At 43.8% G+C, this 26,779-nt stretch overlaps 1 protein-coding gene across 4 annotated transcripts in view; it reads right to left on the bottom strand.

Moving 5' to 3' along the window:
* sh3gl3a (SH3-domain GRB2-like 3a) overlaps positions 1–26,779 on the bottom strand; it is a 121,242-nt gene that overhangs the window by 25,820 nt on the left and 68,643 nt on the right. For all 4 annotated transcript variants that reach the window (XM_080214200.1, XM_080214202.1, XM_080214201.1 and 1 more), the window contains one exon: positions 597–665. In XM_080214200.1, coding sequence (XP_080070326.1) covers positions 597–665 — 69 coding nt within the window. Of the gene's footprint in view, positions 1–596; positions 666–26,779 lie in introns of those variants that run through there.

The following is a 26,779-nucleotide window of genomic DNA, read 5'->3' as shown; positions in this document are numbered from 1 at the left end:
TTAAAATTGCTCTCATTATAATCTCAGCTGCCAATGGAATTAATTCATGACCATCTAGCTTGTGATGAACTTTCAAAACCTGGACGGCATCACATCATCTTTTCAGCTTTAGTTAAAAGACTTAATATTTCCGATCTCGCTTCATAAATGAGATCCATATTCTACAATCAACAACGAGTAGTTTAAAATTGTCATAGAATCCCTACAGTGCAGCAGGTCATTTGGCCCATCGTATCAGCACCAACAACAATCCCATCCAGGCCCTATCCCACATATTTACTCTGCTAATCCCCCTGACATTAACGGGAAATTGAGCATGGCCAATCAACCTAACCAGCACGTCTTTCAGACTGTGGGAGGGAACCCATGCAGACATGGGGAGAATGTGCAAACTTCACACAGACAGTGACTCAAGCCGGGAATTGAACCCGGGTCCCTGGCACTGACGCAGCAGTGCTAACCCACTGTGCCAGCCCAAGGAACTTCAACTACTTTCACTTGTCAGAAACGTCTGAAACATGTTCACGATGTTTAACCACCAACCTGATGATTTGCTATTAACTCTGCAAGTCTTTCACAGAAGCGCCTTTACTTACCCGTTCCATTTCTACAAAGTCTTCATCTAGTTTTGTTCCTTCAGCTCCACCCATTTTTTCACTGACAAACTGCAAAACAAAAATGTTGAAAGTGTCAAAAAAAACAGCTTTTTTTTTATAGAGCACACAAGCTTTTTATACATGAAGTGCAAACAAAATAAGCAGCGAAACTACATCGGCAACACTTTTAAGACAAGACTGCTACTAATTTATGTTATTCAGCTGTAGCATGTGACCATATGAATGCAGGAGAAAGCACACGAATGTGCAAGAGTGGAAAGGATGGCCTAGTATGTAGCCAGGTGGGGCAATCTTTGAGACGAGGCAGGAGGTGCCATCAATGGTTAAGGTGTCTGTCAGGGCTGAAATGTCAAAATATCCTTCAGGTATGAGATCACAAGTGAGGATGCCTTGTTTGTAAGAGTGTGTAGAGTTTTGGTTTCCTTGCTTGAGAAAAGATATACTGGCACTGGAGAGGGTGCAGAGGAGATTCACTAGTTTGATTCCAGAGTTGAGGGGGTTGGCTTGGGGCCAGACTGAGGCTATAGTTATTGGAATTTAGAACAATGAGGGGGGATCATATTGAAACATATAAAATTATGAAGGGAATGGATAAGATAAAAGCAGAGAAGTTGTTTCCACTGCCAGATAAAACTAGAACTAGGGGCATAGCCTCAAAATAAGGGGGAGCAGATTTAGGACTGAGTTGAGGAGGAACTTCTTCACCCAAAGGGTTGTGAATCTGTGGAATTCCTGCCCAGTGAAGCAGTTGAGGCTACCTCATTGAAAGGTAGATTTTTGAATAGTAAAGGTATTAAGGGTTATGGGGAAATGGAGCTGAGTCCACAAAAACATCAGCCATGATCTTATTGAATGGCAGAGTAGGCTTGAGGGACCAGATGGCCTACTCTTGACCCTAGTTCTCATGTTGGGCGAGTGCATCTCCCACTGGAGAGAAAGCAGGAAAATATTGTTGGGTTGAGAGAAGGAAATGTTTATGTCACATGGAAGGAGGTTATAAGGATGAGGAAGGTGCAAAACACGGACCCAGAGGAGTAAGGGAGAACAGCTAGGAAAGAAGTGAGAGGAGTTCAAACAGTTTGGATTACTGATGCACCATATTGTAAATGAGGAGATGGAAATCCAGAGCAGAGAGTGTTGATGGGCTGAAGGACAGTGAGTCTGGGACTGTGGCAGGGCAGAGGCTTATTGGGTAGTGACAGACTGAGACAGTGATTGGCAGAAATAGTATCCATGCACAAATCTAAAAATATTTATTTTTAACAGCCAGGTACCCATAAGAATAATTGAGAATCTTGAAGCTACTAAGAAATCCATGTAGATAGAGCTCTGCTGTGTTCAATATGTAGAGTTCATTCTCTTCTGAGCACGATCTACTTACTTAAGGGCAGAGAGCTCTTGGAACAGGTGAGTGACAGTCAAAACCCAAGAGCCCCAATTATCTATAATACATAGTTCCAAAGTTTATAGGATAATGGCAGAACTGAACACTGCTGAGTTTCCAACTGGGACTATCCTACCCACTGGAGATTTCAGATTGCAAGATTATTTGGTGATGTATTTCAGTCAAAATGACAAGTCAGCCCCTCCAGGCAATGAGGTGAGCTGGGTAGAGGACTGCACTGCAGACCTGCCTGTTTTGTGTGTCAGATTACTTTGTGTGCCATCCAGGTAGATGTTGACTTATTTCCCTTTTTCCTAAAAAGGCACTCTTTAGCTTCCCCCTTGAAGCAGATTCTTCTTCATCCAGTTGCCACACATGACTTATGTCCCTTATTCAGAGTAAAAAGTCTGACAACACCAGGTTTTAGTCCAACCGATTTATTTGATAGTAAACGCACAAGCTTTTGAGGTTTCCCTCTTCGTCAGGTGAATGGAGAGTTCTGGCCTCAGACAGAGCATATAAAGCACAGACAGTTTAGAGATTACTGATTAGAATGCAAATTCTAATAGAGACCAGTCACGGAGGTTACGTTGCTGTGAATTCTCGTAAAGGGTGAAATCGCAAGTGGTGAACCTATTTTACAAATAAAAGTGAACTAGATAGATACCAGCCATCCCAAAACGTGGATGTTAATTGGGGTTTTCTCTCTCGTCTTTTTGCCATTGCAATGGTTCTCTCTTCAATTCTTCTCCCCTTCCTCCTTATTTATTTTCTTGATTTTTTTTTAAAGAAAACCAAAAGCAAAAAGCAAGATCTGAACCCCAAGCCAATTCCTTTCACTCCACCATTATAAGGAGAGAGATGAGAAAGCAGCCTCTCTCTCTTTCCAAGTGATTGTCAGCATCACATTATTGTCCAGTCTAGAGACAGCTCATGGCCTGTAATTAACCGTCTTGTTCCTCCTCTCCCCAACATTTAATTACAACCAATTATCATCTAGCCAACCTTTTAAAGTCTCTCTCTCTCTCTTTAAATGAGTGCTCTCTTTTCCCAACCAGGCTTGGGGTGGCGTTTGGTGAGGGAAGTTGTATGTTTAAGAAGACGCTGCTTGTTGTTCTGTTGCTGGTTACTGTTGTGCAAGTGACAGCCTGGTGGATTGAAGTAGTGTTGCTGCTGGCCCTCTCTCTTTATACCTCTCTCTCTGCATCCACTGCCCTCTGGGGCAGTGAATTCCACAGATTCACAACCTCTATGAGAAATAGTTGCTCCTTAGCTCTGTCTTGAACCTCCCCCCTCTTACTCTACAACTATGACCTCTTGTCCTAGAAGGGGGAACATTTAGTTAATATTTACTTTATCAATCCCGTTGGACATTTTATATACCACAATCAAATCCCCACACCACCCCCCCCCCTCCTTCTGTACTCCAGCGAGTATCAGTCCAAGCTACTCAACTGCTCCTCATACGACAGCCCCTTCAAACCTGGAATCAATCCAGTGAACTTCTTCTGAACTGCATCCAGCATCATCACATCCTTCCTCAAAGGCGGCAACCAAAATTGAACATAATACTCCATGTGTGGACTCACCAATGCCTTATACAATTATAACATCACTTCTCTACTTTAGTACTCTAGACCTTTTGCATTAAATGCTAATATTCCATTTGCCTTCCATATAACATTTTGCACCTGCATACCCACTTTCTGAGACTCATGCACAAGGACACCCAGATCCCTCTGCACAGAGGGCTTTTGAATCTGTTTCCAATTTAAATAATAATTTGCCCTTTTATTTTTTTTCGGCCAAAATTGATAACCTTGCATTTATCCACATGAAACTCCATCTGCCAGATTCTGGCCCATTCCCCTAGCCTGTCAATATCCATTTGTAAACTTTTTGTCTCCTCACCACAGCCTGCTGTCCCACCTGTTCTCGTGTCATCAGCAAATTTTGCTGTTACACTCTGGCACTGCTTGTAGGTCATTGATATAGATTGTAAATTGTTGTGGTCCAAGAATTGAATCCTGCAGAACCCTACTAGTTACCGATCACCAACTGGATTTATCCCAACTCGCTACTTTCTATTAATCAGCCGATCCTCAACTCAAACCACTACTCTATCCCCAATGTGTTGGGATCTAACCTTCTGGATCAGTCTCTTGTGTGGCACCTTATCATGCATCTTCGAGAAGTCCAGATAGATCACATCCACAGGATTGCTGTTAGCTACCTAGCTGGTTCCATCCTCGAAGAACTCTAGCAGGTTCGTCAAACAAGACTTGCCCTTCACAAAACCATGCTGACACTGGCGAATTAAGCTTTTCTTTTCCAGATGCTCAGTTACCTCCTCTTTAATGATTGACTCCAGCAGCTTTCCCACCACAGAGAGCAAGCTAACTGGTTTATAGTTTCCCACTTTCTGTCTCTTTTCTTTCTTGAATAAGGGCATCATATTAACATGTTTCCAGTTCACCTGTACCTTTCCAGAAACCAGGAAATTTTGGAATATCATAACAAATGCATCCATTATCGTTGCTGTAATCCTCTTTAATACCCTAGGGGGTTGGCCATCAGGTCCCGGGGACTTATCTATTTTTAAACCTTCAGTTTACTGAGTACCTTCTCTCTGGTTATGGTATTTTCACCAAGTTTCACGACATTAACTGCAGTTTTTGGGACAGAATTATGTTCTACTTTGAAGACAGACATGTATTGGTTTAGTGCCATCTGCCATCTCCAAGTTTCCCATTATCACCCCACCATTTCCAACCTCTAATGGGCCAACGTCTACTTTCACTACTCCCTTCTTCTTTATATACTTATAGAAATGCTTGATGTCAGTGTTTATGTTTTCAGATAGCTTCCTTTCAAAGTCCATTTTAGCATTTTTGATATTGTATTTAATCCCCTTCTGTTGGTGTTCAAAGTCCTCTCAATCCTCCATGTTGCCACTAACACTTGCAGAACTTTAAGCCCTCATTTTTGCCCTTATCATAGAAATCATAGAATCTCTACAGTACAGAAAGAGGCCATTTGGCCCATCGAGTCTACACAGACCACAATCCCACCCAGGCCCTATCTCCATACCCCTAAATATTTACCTGCTAATCCCGCTAACCTATGCGTCTCAGGGTTTTAAGGGGCAATTTTTTTTTTAAGCATGGCCAATCAACCTAACCCAAACATCTTTGGACTGTGGGAGGAAACCGGAGCACCTGGAGGAAACGTACGCAGATACGAGGAGAACGTGCAAACTCCACACAGGCAGTGACCCAAGCTGGGAATCGAACCCAGGTCCCTGAAGCTGTGAAGCAGCAGGGCTAACCACTGTGCTACCGTGCTGCCCACGGTATGTTATCCTTGATTTCTTTATTAAACCATGGATGATTTTCCACCTTTTTGCAATTCCTCTTCCTCTCAGGAATGTACCTTTGTTGAGATGTCCTTAATATCTCCCACTATTCAACTACCACTATTCTTGTACCGTCTCCCCCCTCCTCCACCACCACCACCTTAATACTCTTGCCCAGTCCACTTGGGCCAACTCTTCCCAGCATAATTACTCTTGCCCAATGCTAAAACTCGAGTGTTTGATTCTGTTCTCTCACTTCCAATCGGAATCTGAAAGTCTCTCATGCTGTGATCACTCCTTCAAAGTGGATTCTTAATAACAAGGCCATTAATCTATCCTTCCTCATTCAATAATACCAGATCTAAAGCAGGCGGTTGTCTGGTGGCTCCATAACATACGATAACAGTCCCTCATACACTCTCTGATCCCTTCCTCAAGGCCACCCTTGCCTAGTTGGTTAATCCAGTCAATATGCATGTTAAAGTCACTCATAATTACCAGTGTGCCCTTTTCACAAGTCTGCCTCATTTCCTGATTTATACATGCCCTTCTCCTGAAGTACTGTTCAGGGGCCTGTAAATTACTTCTAGCAACGGTGTTTCTTTCCTTCCTTCTTATTTGTACTCAGACCATCTCAATATTTTGGTCTCCAGTGCCAATATTATTTCTGAGCCTTGGTGTCAACCTTAACTAATAGAGCAACTCCATCTCCTACTCCTTGTCGTCCGTCCTTCCGGAATACTGAATATCCTTGGACATTCAACTCCCAGTCCTGATTCTCTTGCAACCACGGTAATTGCCATCAGGTCATATCTATTTCCCACTATTTGTGCTGTCAGCTCACCAACTTTGCTTCAAATCCTGCGTGCATTTAGGTATGAGATCTTTAAATAAGTCTTACTGATTTGTCTCTCTCTCTCTCTCCCTCGTTATTTGTTGATCTGTGATAACATTCAGTCTTGTCCCTAATACATTTTGTCTTTTTACATTTCCTCCCTCCTGCAACATTGTTTTTGACCGAGTGTTTAATCTGTTGACTTCTACCTTCTGCTCACTTGCTGTCCTGCTGCTTTGAAGGCCACCCCCCTGCCTTATTAGTTTAAATCCACCGGAATTCCGTGATTAAATCTCCCTGCCAAGGAACCCTATTGGTTCCACACACACACGCAGGCAATAAAAACTGGCTATTCATGGGAACTCATTGCGTTAAGTTTATTTAAACTGTAGATAGGTGAAGATTTGGAAAACACTGGATAATTGTGTGTAAAAGGACTTTCACATAGGGATACAAGATCACAAAAGAAATTACAAACCGCGGGATCTTACCATAACCAGAACTGCCCATAAGCGCCTTGTGAGCGGTGGAACTCACAAATAAATATGTGAGTACACAGTAACAGTCATTCTGCCTACAGCCTGGCACGCACCATCACAGTTGGATATGCAAGCTTGGGGAGCAATTGCTTCCTTCTTCATAACACAATCATGATAGGAACTAAGTCTAGATCTGCCAACATCCATCTTATACACAACTATAGGTCATGCATGTGGTTGTCATTTCAAATGCAGGATATCCTTAGCCACGGACCAACATCTGCCTTCAGAGTGATGGCAAGTTTTGGTTTGCCAACTATCCAAATGTTCTAGACATCCTTGTCCAGTGTTTACATACATACAAATTAATGTTAGTAAATAGAGACAATTCAATAATTTATATTTATATTGTGTGTATTAGGAATAAGGTGGCACAATGGTTAGCATTGCTGCCTCACAGCGCCAGGGATCCGGGTTCGATTCTGGCCTCAGGTCACTGTCTGTGTGGATTTGCATATTCTCCCCATGTTTGTGTGGGCTTCCTCCGGGTGCTCCGGTTTCCTCCCACACTCCAAAGATGCGTGGGTTAGGTTGATTGGCCATGCTAAATTGACCCCAGTGTCATGGGGATTGGCAGGGTACATAAGTGGGGTTGCGGAAATAGGGTGGGATTGTGGTCGGTGCAGACTCAATAGGCCAAATAGCCTCCTTCTGCATTGTAGGGATTCTATGGATAAGGTACAAGTTTAAGTTTAATTTGTGATCGTAGTTGTTCTAAGAGCCAAAACTTCAGCTTAGCTTCAATTTAAACAAAGGGGCCTGCAAGTCAGTAGGTTTAATTTCACTTTAAACTTAGCCTGCATCATAATGAAGGCTTTGCATTTTCAGGGTTTTAAACAAAATTAAGCAGTTACTTAGCAACCAGAGGTTCAGACTGATAAACAAAAGATCCTGAGCTTCAGTTCGGAAATAGATAATCTGGAATCAAGAAGACTTCTACCTAAACTGCTGGAACAGCAGGACAATAGAGAAGGACAGAGAGTAAGTCCCAGAAAACAGCAAATGGGACCAATGAGAGTTCCAAGAGGTTAAAGGAACGAAGGACATAAATCTGGAAAAAGGATTCTATTCAGTGAAGAGAGAGGCTCTCAGTTAAAAACAGATCTGGAGATGTTGGCTAGCGAGAAGTCAAATACCTGTGGTGAAAAGATTGATAACACCTTAATACAGCTCATGAGGTGTTCTGTTGGCGTGACTGGATACCTGAGAGATTGTGCAGAAGCCTGAATATGCATGGTAATCTAGAACAGAGGAATATTGAAAAGATTGAAATCATGGAGATGGATTCTTGAAGACATTGAGAGAGAGAGTTATTTGGGAACAGATTCTAAGGTGTGTTCTTTAAGAACGAAATTTGGAAACCCTTGTGGAAAGTCAGAATTGCAATGAGACAGTAGGTGGGGGAATTAGTTAAGAACTCCGCAGCTAAACTAAACCTACCCTCCAATTCCCACTTCGTAAATTAATAATGTGTGCATGTGTGAACTCTTGAATGCATGTGCGAGAATTTAGATGGGTGTTAAGTACAGTTAATACTATTACCTTTTTTAAAAGTTTAGAAGAAAAACTGTGTCTTTTGTAGTCACAACACTTAAACAGTGAAACACTCATTGAATTGGCAAGTGTCCTCTTTCTATAAAAAAGCCTTTTGTGGTCAGACGAGGAGTAGGAAGAGAGGGGACATTCTATTTCATCTCACCTGATCAGTACACCTCACTGAATAGGCTGAGGAGGTCAAAGACCCCCTCCCATTTTTGTCCACCATTCCCTATACATGTCACAAAATCTTACATATCTTGGACCTAGATCCATTTGGCCCATCAAGTCTGCTCTGTCATTCAATCATGGCTGATATGATTCTCTTTCCCATTGTCCTGCCTTCTCCCCATAACCCTTGATCCCCTTATTGATCGAGATATCTATCTATCTCTGTCTTAAAAACAGTCTTCTGTGGCATGACTAATGTGCAATTTTAGTTGCATCTGCAGGAGTTCTCAACTACGAAGGAGAAATTAAAAACAGAAAATGCTGTGAAATCTCAGCAGATCGGGCAGCATCTGTGGAGAGAAGACAGAGTTAATGTTTCAAGTCTGGATAACTCTTAGTCAGAGCCTTGAAACAGTAGCTCTATTCTCTCTCTACCGACGCTTTCAGACCTGCTGAGATTTCCCAGCATTTTCTGCTTTTGTTTCAGATTCCGGCATCCAACATAATTTGCTTTTATCTTATTTGAAGGAGAAATATTTGGTTACGTGCTATCCACCACGAGCTTAACCTGCAGTGGGTTGGAGTAAGACCACAGAGCTCATCAACTACATCTCTTCTTAGCAAAATCTGAATGCTAATGCCAAGGCAAAGTTGGCGAACAGTTTTAATATGCTTCAACAAATTGGGGACAAGTGACCCCTTGTATATTCCAATCTGGACCTTTGGAATTCTCTCTTGACCCATACAAAGCCATAATAGCATGTTATTTAATGGCTTATTGTCCATTGTTCAAGTATAAAAGGCCCTACAAGAGTCACCAGTGGCTCAGTGTCATCTGTAGAAAGCAGCACCATTGTTCTTACGGAAATGCCTGCAACAAATACACTGATGCCATCCAATACACATCATAGATGAAGACATTGATTAGGACGGGTGACAATGGAACAAATTTAATGTATTCCTCTCAGGAGAAGAGTATGACATCACAATCAGCCCAAAGCAGCTCTTGATTTAAAACAAACTGACAATCTGAACTCACCGCATTATTTCAAAATTGCAGCTTTCCTATGATGTATACTTGCCTAGGGCTGTACAGATGCTGAAGCCAGTCCAATGCTCATCATCTGTTGAGATCGCACTGATATAAAACATCAACATCTCCCATTTCAACCACAAATCAAAGTATCGGATGCTGGAGTATTTGGTTTCATGTGTGTTGGAGAAGGGCTGTTACACAGTATTCAGAATTATCCATGTTCTGCTGAGGTTTAGGTGCAAACTCTCAGTCTAAACTGGTTTGGTTTATGTCACTTCCACAGTAAAAAAATGCCACTATATTCCGTGGAAGTTTCTGCCATACCCAAAACTGCACTTTGATGGATCACAGAAGAAAGGTTTGTATTTCTGCACTTTGATCCAGTGTGAATAATAATAATAATAATAATAATAATAATAATAATAATAATAATAATAATAATAAATAATAATAATAACAACAACAACAACAACAACAACATCAACATTATTTTTGGTCCCCTGACCTTAAAAAGGATATAGCAACAGTAGAGGCTCTCCAATGGAAAGGCAATGGGGCATCGGTATTGTCAACGGACTAGGAATCCAGAGAAAAAGGTCAGGGTTCAACTCCTGCCAAGGCAGCTGGTGAAATTTGAATTCAATAAAATCTGGAATTAAAAGTCTACTGATGATCAAAAAATCCATTGTCAATTGTCATAAAAACCCATCAGGTTCACTAATGTCTTTAGGGAAGGAAGTCTACTGTCTTTACCCGTTCATGCCTACTTGTGACTCCAGAGCCTCAGCAATTTGGTTGATTCCCAAATGTCTTAAAGTTTAAAGTCCATTTATTAGTGTCACAAGTATGCCTACATTAACACTATAATGAAGGTACTGTGAAAAGCCCCCAGCTGCCACACTCTGCTGCCTGTTCAGGCACATTGAGGGCGAATTTAGTATGGCCAATGCACCTAACCGGCGTGTCTTTCAGACTGTGGAAGGAAACCCATGCAGACACCGGGAGAAAGTGCAGACTCTGCACAGAGACTGACCCAAGACAGGACTCGAACTCGGGTCCCTGGTGTTGTGAGGCAGCACTGCTAATCACTGTGCCACCCCTTCTGAAATGGTAGTTAGGGATAAATGATAAATGCTGGCCCATCCTGTAAGATAAAATTTAAAAAAAAACAAGATTCACCAGGCTAGTTGCTGGGATGAGAGGAGATGGGATGAATCTCTCCTGTCAAGAGATTAAATAGACTGGGTCTATAATCTCTGGAGTTTAGAAGAGTGACGGATGATCTTATTCAGATACATAAGATCCTGAGGGGGCTTGACAGGGTAGATGGTGAGCTGTTTTCACAAATGGGAGAAGCTCGAACAAGGGGACTTATCTACAAGATAAAGGGTTGGTCATCCAAAACTGAGGCACGGAATAGTTTCTTCTCACAGAGGGTGGTGAATCTATGGAATTCTCTGCCCCATTGGGTAGTAGAGGCTGGATCATTAGAAATATTCAAAGTGGAGGTGGATAAACATTTGCTAGATTGAGGAATGGAGGGCTATGGGGAAGTGACACAGAAAAGTAGTTGAGCTGGCATAAATCAGCCATGATCGCATAGAATGGCAGGGCAGGCTTGAAGGGCCTGTAGCCCACTCCTGTTTCTATTCCATGTTCTTGTGAACATAGTTGGTTTTGGCATTTACTATATCCTACTAAAATACTGATTTTCCAATGCTGCTGAGACATAGAATTGTAGCTATTTAAACCTGTATCCTACAGAAAGTGGTATGGATTTATACAACATTCCTCATCATTACTTTCAATTACTTTTCTCTCTCCCTACTTAGAAGATAGATTCAGGACTCCCACACTGCCAGCGGAGGGCCTCCTTCAAAAGGAAGTGCAAATTGCCTAACTCACAATATCGTGCACTCACTTATTTTCAACTCTTGTTCCCTTTGAGTGAGGTTCGCTGCTGGGAGCCGAATAGCTGAGCTTATCTTCAGGTGGCTTGACCACGGGCCCATCTGATAATAGCGACTTGGAGGCAAGTGCAAACCAAATGTTTCCTTTCCTGGGGAAATGTGCCTGACAGGCTCCAATTATGGACTTGATGTATGGAGAATTGTAACACAGAAACAGGTCATTCATTTCGAGTGCTTTATACTGATGTTTATGCTTGACATGAGACTCTCCTCCTAGCTTACTTCATCTCAGTCTATCTATATATCTTTCTCAATTCCCTGCTCCCTCACGTACCTACTTAGCTTCCCCTTAAAATGCATATATTCCATTCACCTCAACTATTCCAAGTTCTACATTCCAACCGGTTTTTTTATTAGGTAAAGTGGTTTCACCTGAAGCCTTTACTGATTTATTAATGGCATGTATTGATTGCTGCTAGCTTTTGACACCCTACATCATTCTATGTCTGCTGTCTCAAATGCTTCTATCTCAGCTTTCATTTTCCTGGAGAAGAGAGTCCCTGCCTGTTCAGTCTTTGCTGATCATTATAATATCCCCGTTCTGCTTTCATCCTGTTTGCACTTTTTCCAATGCCTTTATATCCTTCTTGCGATAGGTTGACCAGAAGTGTAGTCTAATCAATTTCCATATTAAGCCTTGCCATCTCAATCCCACTATCATGTGGAACGTTGCACACAAAGTGAAATCTCTTACCACCTGAGTGAACATTCATCCATTGTTAAGTTTTACACCAAGATAATAAGAATTAGGGACTAATCTGATTATTCACAGAATCATACAGCGCAGAAGGCGGCCATTTGGTCCATTAAGGCTGCATCAAAGACCTATCTCCATAACCCCATGCATTTACCCTAACTAGTCGCCCTGACACTAAGGGGCAATTTAGCATGGCCAATCCACCTAACCTGCATATCTTTGGAGTGTGGGAGGAAACCAGAGCACCCAGAAGAAACCCATGGGGAGAACGTGCAAACTCGACACAGGCAGTGATCCAAGCCAGGAACTGAACCTGTGTCCTTGGCAATGTGAGGCAGCAGTGCTAACCACTGTGCCACCCCAAAAAGGTTAAAGACAAAACACAGTATTCATGCATAAAAAACCCTTTCTGCCTTTTCCTAATCATTCAGGAATGGCTAGTGAGCAGTTTTATTATTTCTGATATTGATTAATTTTCATCTCTCAGTACAAGATCCAAAATCCAAATGAGTGATTTTTGAAGATTATTTTCCCCTCAAAGATTTATGTATTTTAAAGATTTATAGAGAAAGCAGGGGAAGGAGTAAAAATAGATTCCTAACATTGAAGGCAACCTAGACAGTGAGAAGCTTTTGTTTTTCCTGACACTAGATGGTGAGTCTGTTTTCAATGGGTTGCGTCTGTATTACTCTGTGCTTTTTAGTTGCATGGCTAAAATGACAGGTAGAACACTCTCTTGCAGACTAAAAATCCTGCCGAAATTTGCACATGCTGAGAACCTTCAAGTCACCTATAAAACAGTTACATAGCGGAAGATTTTATAAGAACACAGTCTTATAAAACACAGTCTATAACATTGGGCAGGCAGTGGCATTGTGCAATTGTCACTGGACTAGTATTCCAGAGACCCAGTGTCATGCTCTTGGGATCCAAGATTCGAATCCCATCACAGCAAATGATGGGATTTGAATTGAATAAAAATCTGGAACTAAATGTCTGATAATGACCATGCAACCATTGCCGATTGTCATAAAAAGCCATCTGGTTCACTAATGTCCTTTAGGGAAGGAAATCGGCTGTCCTTACCTGGTCTGGTCTACGTGTGACTCCAGCACCACAGCAATGTGGCTGACCCTTAAAATGTCCCCTCAGGGTGATTAGGGATGGACAATAAATGCTGGCGAGACAGCGATGTCCACGTCCCATTAAAAAATAAACAAAAGTTCAGGGAAGGAGATGAAGTTAAATAGTTAAATGTGTAGATTGCACCAATCACTTTTTTAAAAAATCCTTAAAAATCTGTGGCTATCCACAGGTTTACTCTCCCAGCTGCAATGTCCAGCTGCAGAGCAGGAAATAGAACAAAAAACTGTTTATACTGAGATCCTGCCAGTAATCTGAGCAGGACCTCCCTGCCCCTGACCCTGCAGGGTTCGCAGGCTGAATCAGGCTCCTCACAGCTTATTGAGAAATTAGAAATCAAGTCAGAATCTGGATTTATTATATCATTAAGGAGAGAGAACACTCTGGTAGGAAGAACAGTTTGTCAGCAATCTCCCATCATGTCTTGAACAGAAGCAGAGGGTGCAACAATGGACTAATGGACAGTCTAAAAATAAAAATGATAATCACTACTGTAGAGAAACGCAACACAACATTGTCACAGATTCCTTCAAATCAGACCAATAAAACCATCTTGGCAAATATATTTAAAAAGTGTAGTAGAGAACATGCCCTGTCTACATCAATGGGGATGAAGTAGAAGTGGTTGAGAGCTTCAAGTTTTTTTTAGGTATCTAGATCACAAGAACCTGTCTTGGTCCCCCCCTCAACACCGATACTATAGTTAAGAAAGACCACCAACATCTCTACTTTTTCAGAAGGCTAAGGAAATCTGGCATGTCCGTGATGACTCTCACCAACTTTTATAGATGCAACATAGAAAGCTTATTTTATTGTTGTCTCACAGCTTGGTATGGCTCCCGCTCTGTCCAAGACCACAAGAAAGGGTCGTGAACGAAGCCCAGTCCATCACTCATACCAGCCTCCCACCTTTTGACACCATCTACATTTCCCGCTGCCTCAGAAAAGCAGCCAGCATAACCGAGGACTCCATGCACCTCGGACATGCTCTGTTCCACCTTCTTCCTTCGGAAAAAGAAACAATACTTTTCACTGTATAATGAATGTCCTCTTAAAGTCACCTACATTGCAGGAGGAGGCCATTCAGCATCAACTCTCCGAAAGAGAGTCTTAACACGTTAAATCCGGGTCTTTGGTGTTGTTAGGCAGCAATACTCATCACTGTGCCAACTACAGTCCTATGAAACATACAAGGGCTCACGACGGCACACCCAATTCTGAATTTGCGTAATGTTTCAATTAAGTTAAAGTTTATTTATTTATTAATGTCACAAGTAGGCTCACATTAACGTTGCAATGAAATTACTGTGAAAATCCCCTAGTCACGACACTCCAACATCCGTTCATTAGAACCTCAGAACTAGGAGCAGGAGTAGGCCATCTGGCTCCTCGAGCCTGCTCTGCTATTCAATATGATCGTGGCTGATCTTCTCGTGGACTCAGTTCCATTTACCTGACCGCTCACCACAACGCTCAATTCCTTTACTATTCAAAAATGTACTTATCCTTGCCTTAAAAACATTCAATGAGGTAGCCTCAGCTGCTTCACTGGACAGGAAATTCCCCAGATTCACAACCTTTTGGGTGAAGACATTCCTTCTCAACTCAATCCCAAGTTTGCTCCCCCCTTATTTTGAGGCCATGCCCCCTAGTTCTAGTTTCACCTGCCAGTGGAAGCAACTTCCCTGCTTCTATCTTATCTATTCCCTTTATAATCTTATGTGTTTCTATAAGATCTCCCCTCATTCTTCTGAATTAAAATGAGTATAGCCCCAGTTTACTCAGTCTCTCCTCATAAGCCAACCCTCTCAACTCAGAACCAACCTAGTCAACCTCCTCTGCACCCCCTCCAGTGCCAGTATATCCTTTCTCAAGTAAGGAGACCCAAACCATACGCAGTACTCCAGGTGTGGCCTCATCAGCACCTCATACAGCTGCAACGTAACCTCCCTGTTTTTAAACTGCATCCCTTTAGCAACGAAGGACAAAATTCCATTCTTAATTAAGTGCTGCACCTGCGTACCAACTTTTAGTGATTTATGCACAAGGAGACATGTTTGGGGATAGAACATTAGAACATAGAATATAAAAAAAAACTACAGCACAAACAGGCCCTTCGGTCCACAAGTTGCACCAATCATATCACTACCTACTAGGCTTACCTATAACCCTCAATCCTATTAAGTCCCATGTACTCATCCAGAAGTCTCTTAAAACACCCTACTGAATTTGCCTCCACCACTACCGACGGCAGCCGATACCACTCACTCACCACTCTGAGTGAAAAACTTACCCCTGACATCTCCTCTGTACCTACTCCCTGGCACCTTAAACCTGTGTCTTCTCGTAGCAACCATTTCAGCCCTGGGAAAAAGCCTCTGAGAATCTACCCAATCTATACCTCTCAACATCTTACACATCTCTATCAGGTCACCTCTCATCCTTCGTCTCTCCAAGGAGAAAAGCCCAAGCTTCCTCAAACTATTCTCTTAAGGCAAGCCACCCAATCCAGGCAACATCCTTGCAAATCTCCTCTACACCCTTTCAATAGCTTCCACATCCCTCCTGTAATGAGGTGACCAGAACTGAGCACAGTACTCCAAGTGGGGTCTGACTAGGGTCTTATACAGCTGCAGCATTATCTCCCGACTCCTAAGCTCAATCCCTTGATTGATGAAGGCCAGTACACCATACGCTTTCTTAACCACATCCTCTACCTGCGAGGCCAATTTAACAGTCCTATGGACCCGGACCCCAAAGACCTTCTGATCCTCTACACTGCTAAGAGTCTTACCCTTGATATTATACTCCTTCATCCCATTTGACCTACCAAAATGGACCACTACACGTTTATCTGGGATAAATGTCCATCTGCCATTTCTCCGCCCAGTCTTGCATCCTATCTATGTCACACTGCAACTTCTGACATCCCTCCAGACTATCCACAACACCATCAACCTTCGTGTTGTTGGCAAACTTACCAACTCATCCCTCCACTTCCTCATCCAGGTCATTTATGAAAATTACAAACAACAAGAGTCCTAGAACGGATCCCTGAGGCACTCCACTGGTGACCGACCTCCATGCAGGAAAAGACCCATCTACAACCACTCTCTGCCTTCTGCAGGCAAGCCAGTTCTGGATCCACAAGGCAACAGCCCCTTGGATCCCATGCCCCCTCACTTTCTCAAGAAGTCTTGCATGGGGGACCTTATTGAATGCCTTGCTGAAGTCCATATAAACCCCATCTACTGCTCTTCCTTTGTCAATGTGTTTAGTCACATTTTCAAAGAACTCAACCAGCCTTGTAAGGCATGATCTGCCTTTGACAAAGCTGTGCTGACTGCTTTTGAGCACACTAAACTTCTCTAAGTGTTGACAAATCCTGTCCCTCAGGATTTTCTCCATCACCTTATCAACCACTGAGGTTAGACTCACTGGTTGGTAATTTCCTGGGCTATCCCGATTCCCTTTCTTGAATATAGGAACCACATCAGCATTCTTCCAATCCTCCAGAACCTCTCCTGTCTGCATCGACGACGCAAAGATCATTGCCAGAGGGTCTGCAATCTCTTCCCTCGTCTCCCACAGTAACCTGGGGTACATCCCATCTGGTCCCGGTGACTTATCTATCTTGATTCTATTCAAAATTTCCAACACATCCTCTTTCTTAACATTTACATACTCAATCTTTTCAGTCCGCCGCAAGCCTGCACTACAACCACCCAGATCTTTTTCCACTGTGAATACCAAGGTAAAGTATTCATTAAGCACCTCTGTTATTTCTACCGACTCTGTACAAACTTTTTCACCCTCACATTTTATAGGTCCTATTCTGTCACATCTCATCCTTTTACTCTTCACATATTTGGAGAACGCCTTAGGGTTCTCCTTAATCTTACCCGCCAAGGCCTTCTCATGACCCCTTCTGGCTCTCCTAATTCCCTTCTTAAGTTCCTTCCTACAAGCCATATACTGCTCTAGATTCCTAACATTGCTTAGCTCTCTGAACCTTTTGTATACTGAGAGAAAATTTAGCATGACCAATCCACCTAACCAGCATGTCTTTCGGACTGTGGGGGGAAGCCCTCGACGACACAGAGTAGATGTGCGGACTCTACAGAGACAGTGACCCCAGCTGGGAATTGAACCCAGGTTCCTGATGCTGTGAGGCAGCAGTGCTAACCACCGTGCTGCACACAATTAGGCCACATTGTGTTCCATTTTAGTCCCTGCGCTTACATTCATTGTTCCAGATCTAGACAGCCTGCAGCAAAAGTGGATTCAGATTTATGAGCTATGAATACAAATTGAAGAATAGATTATTCATGTTAATTCAGGAGAGGAAAGCACAGCACAAGTATTTAAAGAGAAGATTAAATTATCTGGCAAAATGAAAGTAAGTTATGAGTGTGCCTAAATACTACTACATGATAGTGTACAACAGAAATATTATAAGAAAAAAGGCCAGAATAGAAATCAATATCAATATAATAATCTGTCAGGTGTTAGAATGTTGATCATCTGTTCTGAAGCAAAATGGTCACATCTCCCATCTCAAAACATATCTTCCAGTTTTATTTCTGAAAATCTAAATATTTTATGTACGTGGGCAGTGCTAATTGATTCTTACAGTAACTGTCTTTGATCCAGTATAGTCTTAAATCAAATTGCAAGTAATGCAGTTACCCTATGTGGCATTAGAGATGGAGAGAGTGAAAGAGAGACCTACACAGGGATCTTTGCTGTTTTATTACAGACTGGTTTGTTTTGCTCTGGTTCTTGAAAAATTATCTGAAACCAGTTTCAAACAGCTGACCATCCGATCAATACTTGCGATGTCCAGATAAATGATTTGAAGTTAGAAGCCATTGCTATAAAATAGGGAATGGATGGTGGCTGTTCACAACTACTTATGGTGAACTGGTTTCTCTATTGCTCTCTTTGTTAAGTTGTACGTTCAGAGGGAAAACGCACCAAATCTTCTGGCCACGACCTCATTAATTACGCAACTGGGTGTTTGCATTGTATTCTGGGGTAGGACAGGCTTATGACACATAGTCCACTGGGCACCATACTGAAAAGCTGCCCAACATCACTGACCCACTATTGAAGAAAGAAAGTGGACCTCCTGAAAATGAAGATGGATCTCTGAGAGCATTCTAAGATAAGAATATGGACCTCCTAAGAAAGAAGATGGACTCCGTTTACAACACCGAATCTGAAAGGTCCACTTATAGATGCTCCTCCCACTGACTACTGTGGTGTTCTGAGGTCCTCCACCCTGAACTGTGGAGGCAGTTCCAGGCATTACTCAGGTGAGTCCCGACATTTGCACACCACATTTTCCAAACATGTTTCACACTGGCATGTTTCCTTGCTGGTGACACAGAAAAATTGGATGCAGGTGGTCAGGCTTTCATCTGCATTCCATTCACAGGATGCAGTTGAGTTTCACACCGGCCTCCTGCAGGTTTCTCGATCCGCCATGGTGGTCACCAGTGGAAGATCCTGCAGGAAATCCATATTAACGTAAAATTGATATTAGGGCCTCCTGCCAAATTCCATCCCGACCACCATCCCTCCTATTGAACACCCCTCCAGTGGGAGCTTGGGAGAATAATGCCCAGTGAGTCTGGAAGTCCATGTTTTTGAGTTTTGTTAATTCTGCAGACAACTGACTCCATTATTAAACATGTAGAAGACTGTGCCAAAGAAGCAAATCCGCGTGTTTCCCAACAGGAAACCATGGATGAACAGAGATATCCACTGCTTGCTGAAGTCAGGTGGACCCTGACATATACAAGAAACCCAGGTATGATCTAAGGAGATCCATCAAAGATGCCAATAGACAGTACAGGACCAAGCTAGAGTCCCAGGCTAGCCACACGGACCCCTGCTGACTATGGCAAGGTCTGCAAGACATAACAGGGTACAAGATGAAGACATGTATAAAAAAAATTAATAAAAAAATTGCTGGCTCCAACACACCCCTTCCTGATGGGCTCAATGCATTCTACGCCCGTTTTATGCAAGAGGCTAGCAAGGGCATCCATCCTGGAAATCTCGGATACCTGTGTCTGAGGTTACCATTGCAGATATCAGAGCAGCCTTCTTGAAGGTCAACCCACGGAAAACTACTGGCTTGGATGGGGTACGCAGATGGGCACTCAGATCCTGCGCAAATCAGCTGGCGGGGATATTCGCAGGCATCTTCAACTTCTCTTTGCAGCAACCTGAGGTCCCTATCTGCTTCAAGAAGACAACCATCATCCCAGTACTAAAGAAACGCCAAGCAGCTGGCCTTAATGACCATCGTCCACTGGCTCTGACTTCCATCATTATGAAGTGCTTCAAAAGATTAGTTATGTCACAAATCAATTCCAGCCTCCCAGACAACCTGGATCCACTACAGTTCGCCTACTGCCACAACACGTCCACAGCAGGCTCCACCTCCCAGACTCTGCACTCAACCCTGGAACATCTAGATAACAAAGACACTTATGTCAGACTCTTATTTATTGACTACAACTCAGCCTTCAACACCGTTATTCCTACCAAACTCATCTCCATACTCGGTGGCCTGGGTCTCGGTTCCTCCCTCTGGACTCCCTAACTCACAGACCACAATCAGTAAGGATAGGCAACAACACTCCTCCACGATCATCCTCACTGGTGCCCCACAAGGCAGTGTTCTCAACCCCCTACTATACTCCTATTGCTACTATACAGTCATGATACACTTATGAATGTATGGCCAAATTCCCCTCCAACCCAATTTTCGAGTTTGCTGATGACACTGATGAACCCTAGTGGACATGGCCTCCTCCCGAGATCCCTTCTCCCTCTTTGATCAGCTCATCTTCCTCTGTGTCGCCTCTGCTCAGCTTGCTTTCATGCTGAAGAGGCAGGGGGATGGAAACTATTGTACCCATGACCGGGAGCAAGCTTCCAAACAGAATTCTTGACATCAGAACTAAGGTCCTCATCACATGCTCCATCACTTTCTGCAGGCTTCAGCAACTTTAAATAAATAGAAGAATCCACCATTCACACTTCTGTAAATTGAGCAGGAGTCAGTAGGGATCAATCAGCAACTAACCAGAATGTTGTTGATGATTCTTTCAAATAGCACTGGTGAGGGTGTCCTTCCTGCGGCTGAATGCACGTTCAGCTGTGCAGGGTGAGGAGATGGTGCTGGCCACAGCATTGAGAACAAAGACGGCACAGCTGGTGCCAAACCAGGTTTACACATTGACTGACGCCAGAATCTAAGTACAAGATCAGTCAGTCCAAAACACGCTCGGCACGAGGTAGCTGGATTTCATGGCATGGGTACGAGGACGTGCGCTCACAATCTAGGTGTGGGGTGAAATTTGTGCTCACTGATGTCAGGTGTGCTCCGCTGTGAGGAGACTCACTGTCTTAAGCCCAGACGTGAAGAATTGTCACTGAAGGTACTGTGGCTGTTCTCTCAGCGCAACAGAATCAGTGGAATATAAAAGTGCACAAATGTACGTGTAGTCATGGGTTGTAATCACTTCGTATTCATGCCAAATACAAGATATTGTAAACCAGAATGCGATGTGTAACAAGTTTGAAATTATCACACTAAGATGCAGATGATAACAGGTTACATTGCTTTAAAATGTCAAGTTTGTGTTACCAATTTTAATTTCCCTCCCCCATCACCTCTCCTCCTCCATTCCACCTCCCCCTCCATGACCCATCATCCCCATCCCACCTCCCCTTCCATCCACCTTTTCACTCAACTCCACCCCCCTCCACCCTGCCCCACCCACACCCACCCTCCGTCCCACCCACACCCCCCCTCCGCCCTGCCCCACCCACACACACCCTCCGTCCCACCCACACACCCCCTCCGCCCCGCCCCACACACAATCCCCTCCGCCCCACCCTGCCCCACCCACAAACACACACCCCTCCGCCCCGCCCCGCCCCACCCACCCACACACCCTCCCCTCTGCCCCGCCCACAAACACACACCCCCTCCGCTCCACCCACACACACCCACCCCCACCGCTCCACCCTGCCCACACACGCCCCCCCTCCCCTCCGCTCCACCCTGCCCACACACGCCCCCCCTCCCCTCCGCTCCACCCTGCCCACACACGCCCCCCCTCCGCTCCACCCTGCCCACACACGCCCCCCTCCCCCCTCCGCTCCACCCTGCCCACACACGCCCCCCTCCCCCCTCCGCTCCACCCTGCCCACACACGCCCCCCTCCCCCCTCCGCTCCACCCTGCCCACACACGCCCCCCCCTCCGCTCCACCCTGCCCACACACGCCCCTCCCTCCGCTCCACCCTGCCCACACACGCCCCCCCTCCGCTCCACCCTGCCCACACACACACCCCTCTGCTCCACCCCGCCCATAACACACAACCCTCCGCTCCACCTCTCCCTCCATCCATGTGCGAATTATTTCACAAACAAAAATACAGGCAATACATTTCAAACTGTCAGGTGCCTCTGCCTCCTCCGGGCCATGGCTGAGTTCAGGATCCCTGTTGTTTATGCGCTTTAAGCCTTGCATAAGCTGCAGGGAACATTAAAAATGAAATCTGTCAGCCCTGGGGATATTTTGCTTCAGGAGAGAGTTTGTGCTCTCATATACTTGTCACTGGCTGAGTGGGAGGCCTATTATTTCAGCAGACCCTCTGCTGACAGCAATAACACTTCAGTTATCATCCAGTGTTTTTCAAAATTAAGCACAGATGCAGTGTTTTAAATTAAAATGCACTGCTTGACTTCTGTGAGGCATTTCACTTCGACCTCTGGCTGCGTTAGAGAATAAATCAACTGCAGCTGCTTTAGCAATGGAATAAGATGCCAACCTGCCTGAATTCAGGATCAGTCAAATGTGGAGGGCAATCTTTTGTTTTAACCAATTTATTGCACCCAGGGTCAGCATTTTGCAATTTACCTGCCCTTTATTGGAACCATAATTGGAAGCACTGGCAGCCAGAACATACCTTGAAACCGATATTGAAGTTTCTCATGTGTTTCCAAACTCTTAAGAGAAGGCACTGCAAAAATTGGAAATACTTGTATTTGGATGCTCACTTCTTCACAAGTATCCAGGAGATTTAATTTAATTTGATTCCACCCCTAACCTTTTTTCCTCTCCTCATTCCACCACTGGAGGTAAAGTGGTTAGCACAGCTGCCTCAGAGCGCCAGGGACCCCAGGTCGATTCCCGGTTTGGGTCATTGTCTCTGTAGGTTTCCTCCAGGTGATCCTGTTTCCTCCGACAGTCCAAAAGACGTACTGTTTAAATGCATTAGAGGTGCTATGTTCTCCCTCAGTGCATTTGAATAGGTGCCAGAGTGTGGCAATTAGGTTTTCACAGCAACTTCATTACAGTGTTAATATAAGCCTTCTTGTGCCACGAATAAATATATAAAAATCTTCAAAGCTCTTCCCTGTGATCTATCAAGTCACTCCCTCCTATTCACTGCCTCCATGGCCCAGTCTTGGTCCAATGTCTGTGATGTTAATTATTTTTATTTTCAAAGCATCTAGGTTTATTTTTGTGTTAAAGGCAGTCAATAAAGTCATGGCTATTGGCAATAAAAACTCCAAAGTCTGAGAATGCTCCTGGACTGATTCCAAAGGTATTCTGAAGGATGAACTGCTTGTGATCACTTGCCGCAAATGATTGGATTTGATTTATTATGGTCACATGTATTAGTATACAATGAAAAGTATTATTTATTGTGCGCTTTACAGACAAAGCATACTGTACATAGAGAAGGCAAGGAGAGTGCAGAATGTAGTGCTACAGTCATAGCTCGGGTGTAGAGAAAGGTCAACTTAATACAAGTTAGGTCCATTCAAAAGTCTGATGGCAGCAGGGAAGAAGCTGTTTTTGAGTTGGTTGGTACATGACCTCAGACTTTAGTATCTTTTTCCCCAATGGGAGAAGGTGGAAGAGGGAATGTTCAGGGTGGATGGGGTCCTTGATTATTCTGGCTGCTTTTCCGAGGCAGCGAGAAATGTAGACAGTGTCAATTGATGTATATGGAGTGTGGACGTGCGAGATTCTCTGCATATTGCCATACACAGTTTGTGCAGTTGGAGAGTGGAATTATTTCCTATTGAGGTAGTTGAGGAACAACGCAACATGTGGGCCTTTGATTTCACTTTGGCCCTTGGGAAATACGTAAAGCTTTATGGTCCATCTCATTTCGGCCATGCTGCAATATTAAAGTGCTCTCATCATTTGAATGCATTCTTGATGGCAGCCAGGTTGTTATCAATAATGTTTGGCTGCTGAAATGTGTTTTTTATTTAAGCAGATCGGGTGCAGTTTCATTTAGGGCTGGTGTACTTGGTCACCGCCTTTATCCCCTCCAACCCACATGCTTGGCCAGTTCCCGGGACAGCAGCAGGCACACTGCAGTCTAGTTCTCCCAGGAGCTGATGGTCTGCCACCTATTGTAATGGGCCAGGTGGGAAGAGAAGTGGGAAAAAAGTTACTCCATCTACATCTACTAAGTGAGGAAGCAGGTTCGCTCTGACATGGGGCATCTCCTCCAAGGCCAGGTGGGAAGCCTCACCGGCCATGCACTTGAAGACGTCGTCGGTGACCGAGTTCATGATGCCCAGGACCTGGGAGGAGATGCTCGTGTCAGAGCGAACCTGCTTTGTCACTGAGGTGTAGATGGAGTAACTTTTTTCCTGCTTCTCTTCCATTTCTTGCCATGTTTGGGGGCCAGCTTCTTGATGGCTGCTGTGCCTTTCTTATCGTCCCCCATGGTTAAAGATCACTTTCAGAATGCAATGCATTAGTCACTGAGTCATAGACCATGGAAACAGGCCCTTTGGCCTGACTTGTCCATGGTTTTTTAAAACCATTAAGCTAGTCCCAATTGCCCACGTTTGGCCCATATCCCTCTATACCCATCTTACCCATGTAACTGTGTAAATGCTTTTGAAAAGTCAAAATTGCACCCGCCTCTACCACTACCTCTGGTAGCTCGTTCCAGACACTCACCACCCTCTGTGTGAAAAATTTGCCCTTCTGGACCTTTTTGTATCTCTCCCCTCTCACCTTAAATCTACACCCTTTAGTTTTAAACACCCCTAGTTTTGGGAAAGGATGTTGACTATCTAACTGATCTGTAATCTTCATTATTTTATAGACCTCTATAAGATCACCCTTAAGCCTCCTATCCTCTCATAAACATTGTGATAATCAGCTTCCAAGTCACAATGACAGCAACGTGGGCAGATGAGCCTCGCGGACAGTTGTCATACAAAAGGGACATATGCTGCACAATTGCACCCTACCTACTCACAGCTCCTCAGTAAAGTCCTCATAACACTTGGGGACACACTGCGTGGATACTGTCTGATGGCCTCCATCCTCCTTTAATATTGATCCAACTCTTTTTTGATCCAAACTATGCTGTTGCCCCTCCTCCACCATAATAGCGCACAAGGGTACATTCAAAGGCAATGTCTGGGATGCTCTCAAACATGTGCAGGGGGTGGGAACAAAAATCTGCCATTGACCTGACCCGGTCAGAAACAAGTCCAGATACGAAATCCAAATGGAGTGGGGTTGGAAATCTCTGCAAAAGTAGTTCCCAGTTGAAGAAATTGAGAGTAAAACTCTCCGCAATCCTCAGGCTTGGAAACTTCTCATCATCACCTATTTCATTGGCCTTGGATTTGCTTTTTTCTCCATTATAGCACTTCATAAATGCAAATTGTTGTAATTATTTTTCAACTGACCTTGTAAGCAACTAAACTTTATAAAATTCTTGATTTAAGTGCACTGCAGCTGTAAAAGATAAGGGCATAGAGCTGCAGCACCTTAGTGTATTTAAATACGTTCACGTAGGTCTCAGTGGATGGATTGTGGAATGGGCAAGGGGACCTTGGGGAAAGGTATTTAATTGCAAAAAGCTGATTGAAATTACTTCTCATGTTCAATTTTCCCCTTGGCTTTGCCCTCTGTAACGCACTCCAGTCCTAATCTCGACTGGCATCTCTGCCTGACGCAGGGTTAGTTGAGGTAGCTTGGGAGACCGCATAGAAAAGATAAAGCGTTGGATCAGCAATGACTTACGCTAAAGAATTAATGCATAATGTGCAACAAATAGCCATGAAAACCTCAGGAATTGCTAAAATGTTGCCAAAAGTATTATCAAACCTGAGAATTCAAAGGATCGATCAAGGAACCGATAAAATAATATATTAGACTAGCAACAGCCACAAAAACAGATTATAAACATCTTCATACCTATTTAAACTGAAACAGGTTAGTGAAACTAAGTGCAGTCCCATTGAAAGCAATTACAGGTGAAATTATAATGGAGAATAAGGAAAAGGCATAGACATTAAACACATATCTTATATCTGTCCTCCTTGGCACAAAGAAAATCTAGGAATAGTGAGGAACCAAGGGTCTGGCAAGAATGGGGAAAGCAGTACAAGAAAGAGTATGGGAGAAAATAATGGGACTAAGTAGAGATCTGACAACCTTATCCCAGGTTTTAATAGAGGTCCCTACAGAAATAGAGGATACATTAGGTTTGATCCTTAGGTTTTAGAAGAGTTTACAAAGATTGAATGGTAGAAAGTAAAAAAAAAATCTGTGCAGTTTAGTAAAGTAATGGAGAAAACTAGGGCCAGAATTTTACAACCCCCCCCCACCCCGCAACATCCAGCAAGATGGAGAGGGGGAGCAGCTCCATCAGAAGGCCGTGTCAGGATAGTGGTGCCCTCCCTCACAGACCAGGGACTGCCCAGGACAGCCTCTACCCTCCCCACCCCAGACTGTTGGTGTGCTTCTGGGGTTCAGTCTCAGGCATGGTGCTGCAGTACCTCTTCTGGCCACCACAGTTCTGTGCCTGGACGGGCTGGACAGCTGTCAGCCAAGCAGTTTGGCCGACAGCTCTTCAAAGTGGGAACTTGCTCCCAAGTGCAGACAAAGTCCCATCTGCTGCCAATCAGTGCTCATTAGAGTGCGAAATGGCCGTGGGCCTGTCAGAGATGGAAGCGATGCATTCCCTATCACTCTTTGGATGATGGATGCAGAGTGCTCACCATCCTGAAAATTCAGGCCTAGGAATTATAGGCAGAATGTTAGAATCTATTATTAGGAACATGGTCACAAGATGCTGAGAAAATCATAGAATAGGAATAAACAGAACATTTGCAAGGTTGGCAGGCTATAACTAGCAGTGTAATGCAAAAATCAGCACTTCATCCTCAGCTATTTACAACCTATATAACTTGGCTGTTTTTATAGGTTTGCCTGATAACCCCCCAATTCTCTGACATCAAGTTAAATACTAGAGTTGGGTTATTGATTTGTGCAGATCATACAAGGTGCTGGGTTCAACTGCTCAATGCTCACTTCCACTCTGTGGATGATGCAATCTGATCAGTGAAAGGGCAGTGATGACAGGGGTCCCGAATGTGTGAGAGCAGTTGCAAGTCACATCACCCAATAGACCCAT

The sequence above is a fragment of the Carcharhinus amblyrhynchos genome, chromosome 28, assembly GCF_965287045.1.
Source record: "Carcharhinus amblyrhynchos chromosome 28, sCarAmb.v2.hapA, whole genome shotgun sequence".
In the NCBI taxonomy this organism is placed as follows: domain Eukaryota; kingdom Metazoa; phylum Chordata; class Chondrichthyes; order Carcharhiniformes; family Carcharhinidae; genus Carcharhinus; species Carcharhinus amblyrhynchos.
Note: the sequence above shows the minus strand (reverse complement) of the source record. Positions and strands in the feature narration are given on the sequence as shown.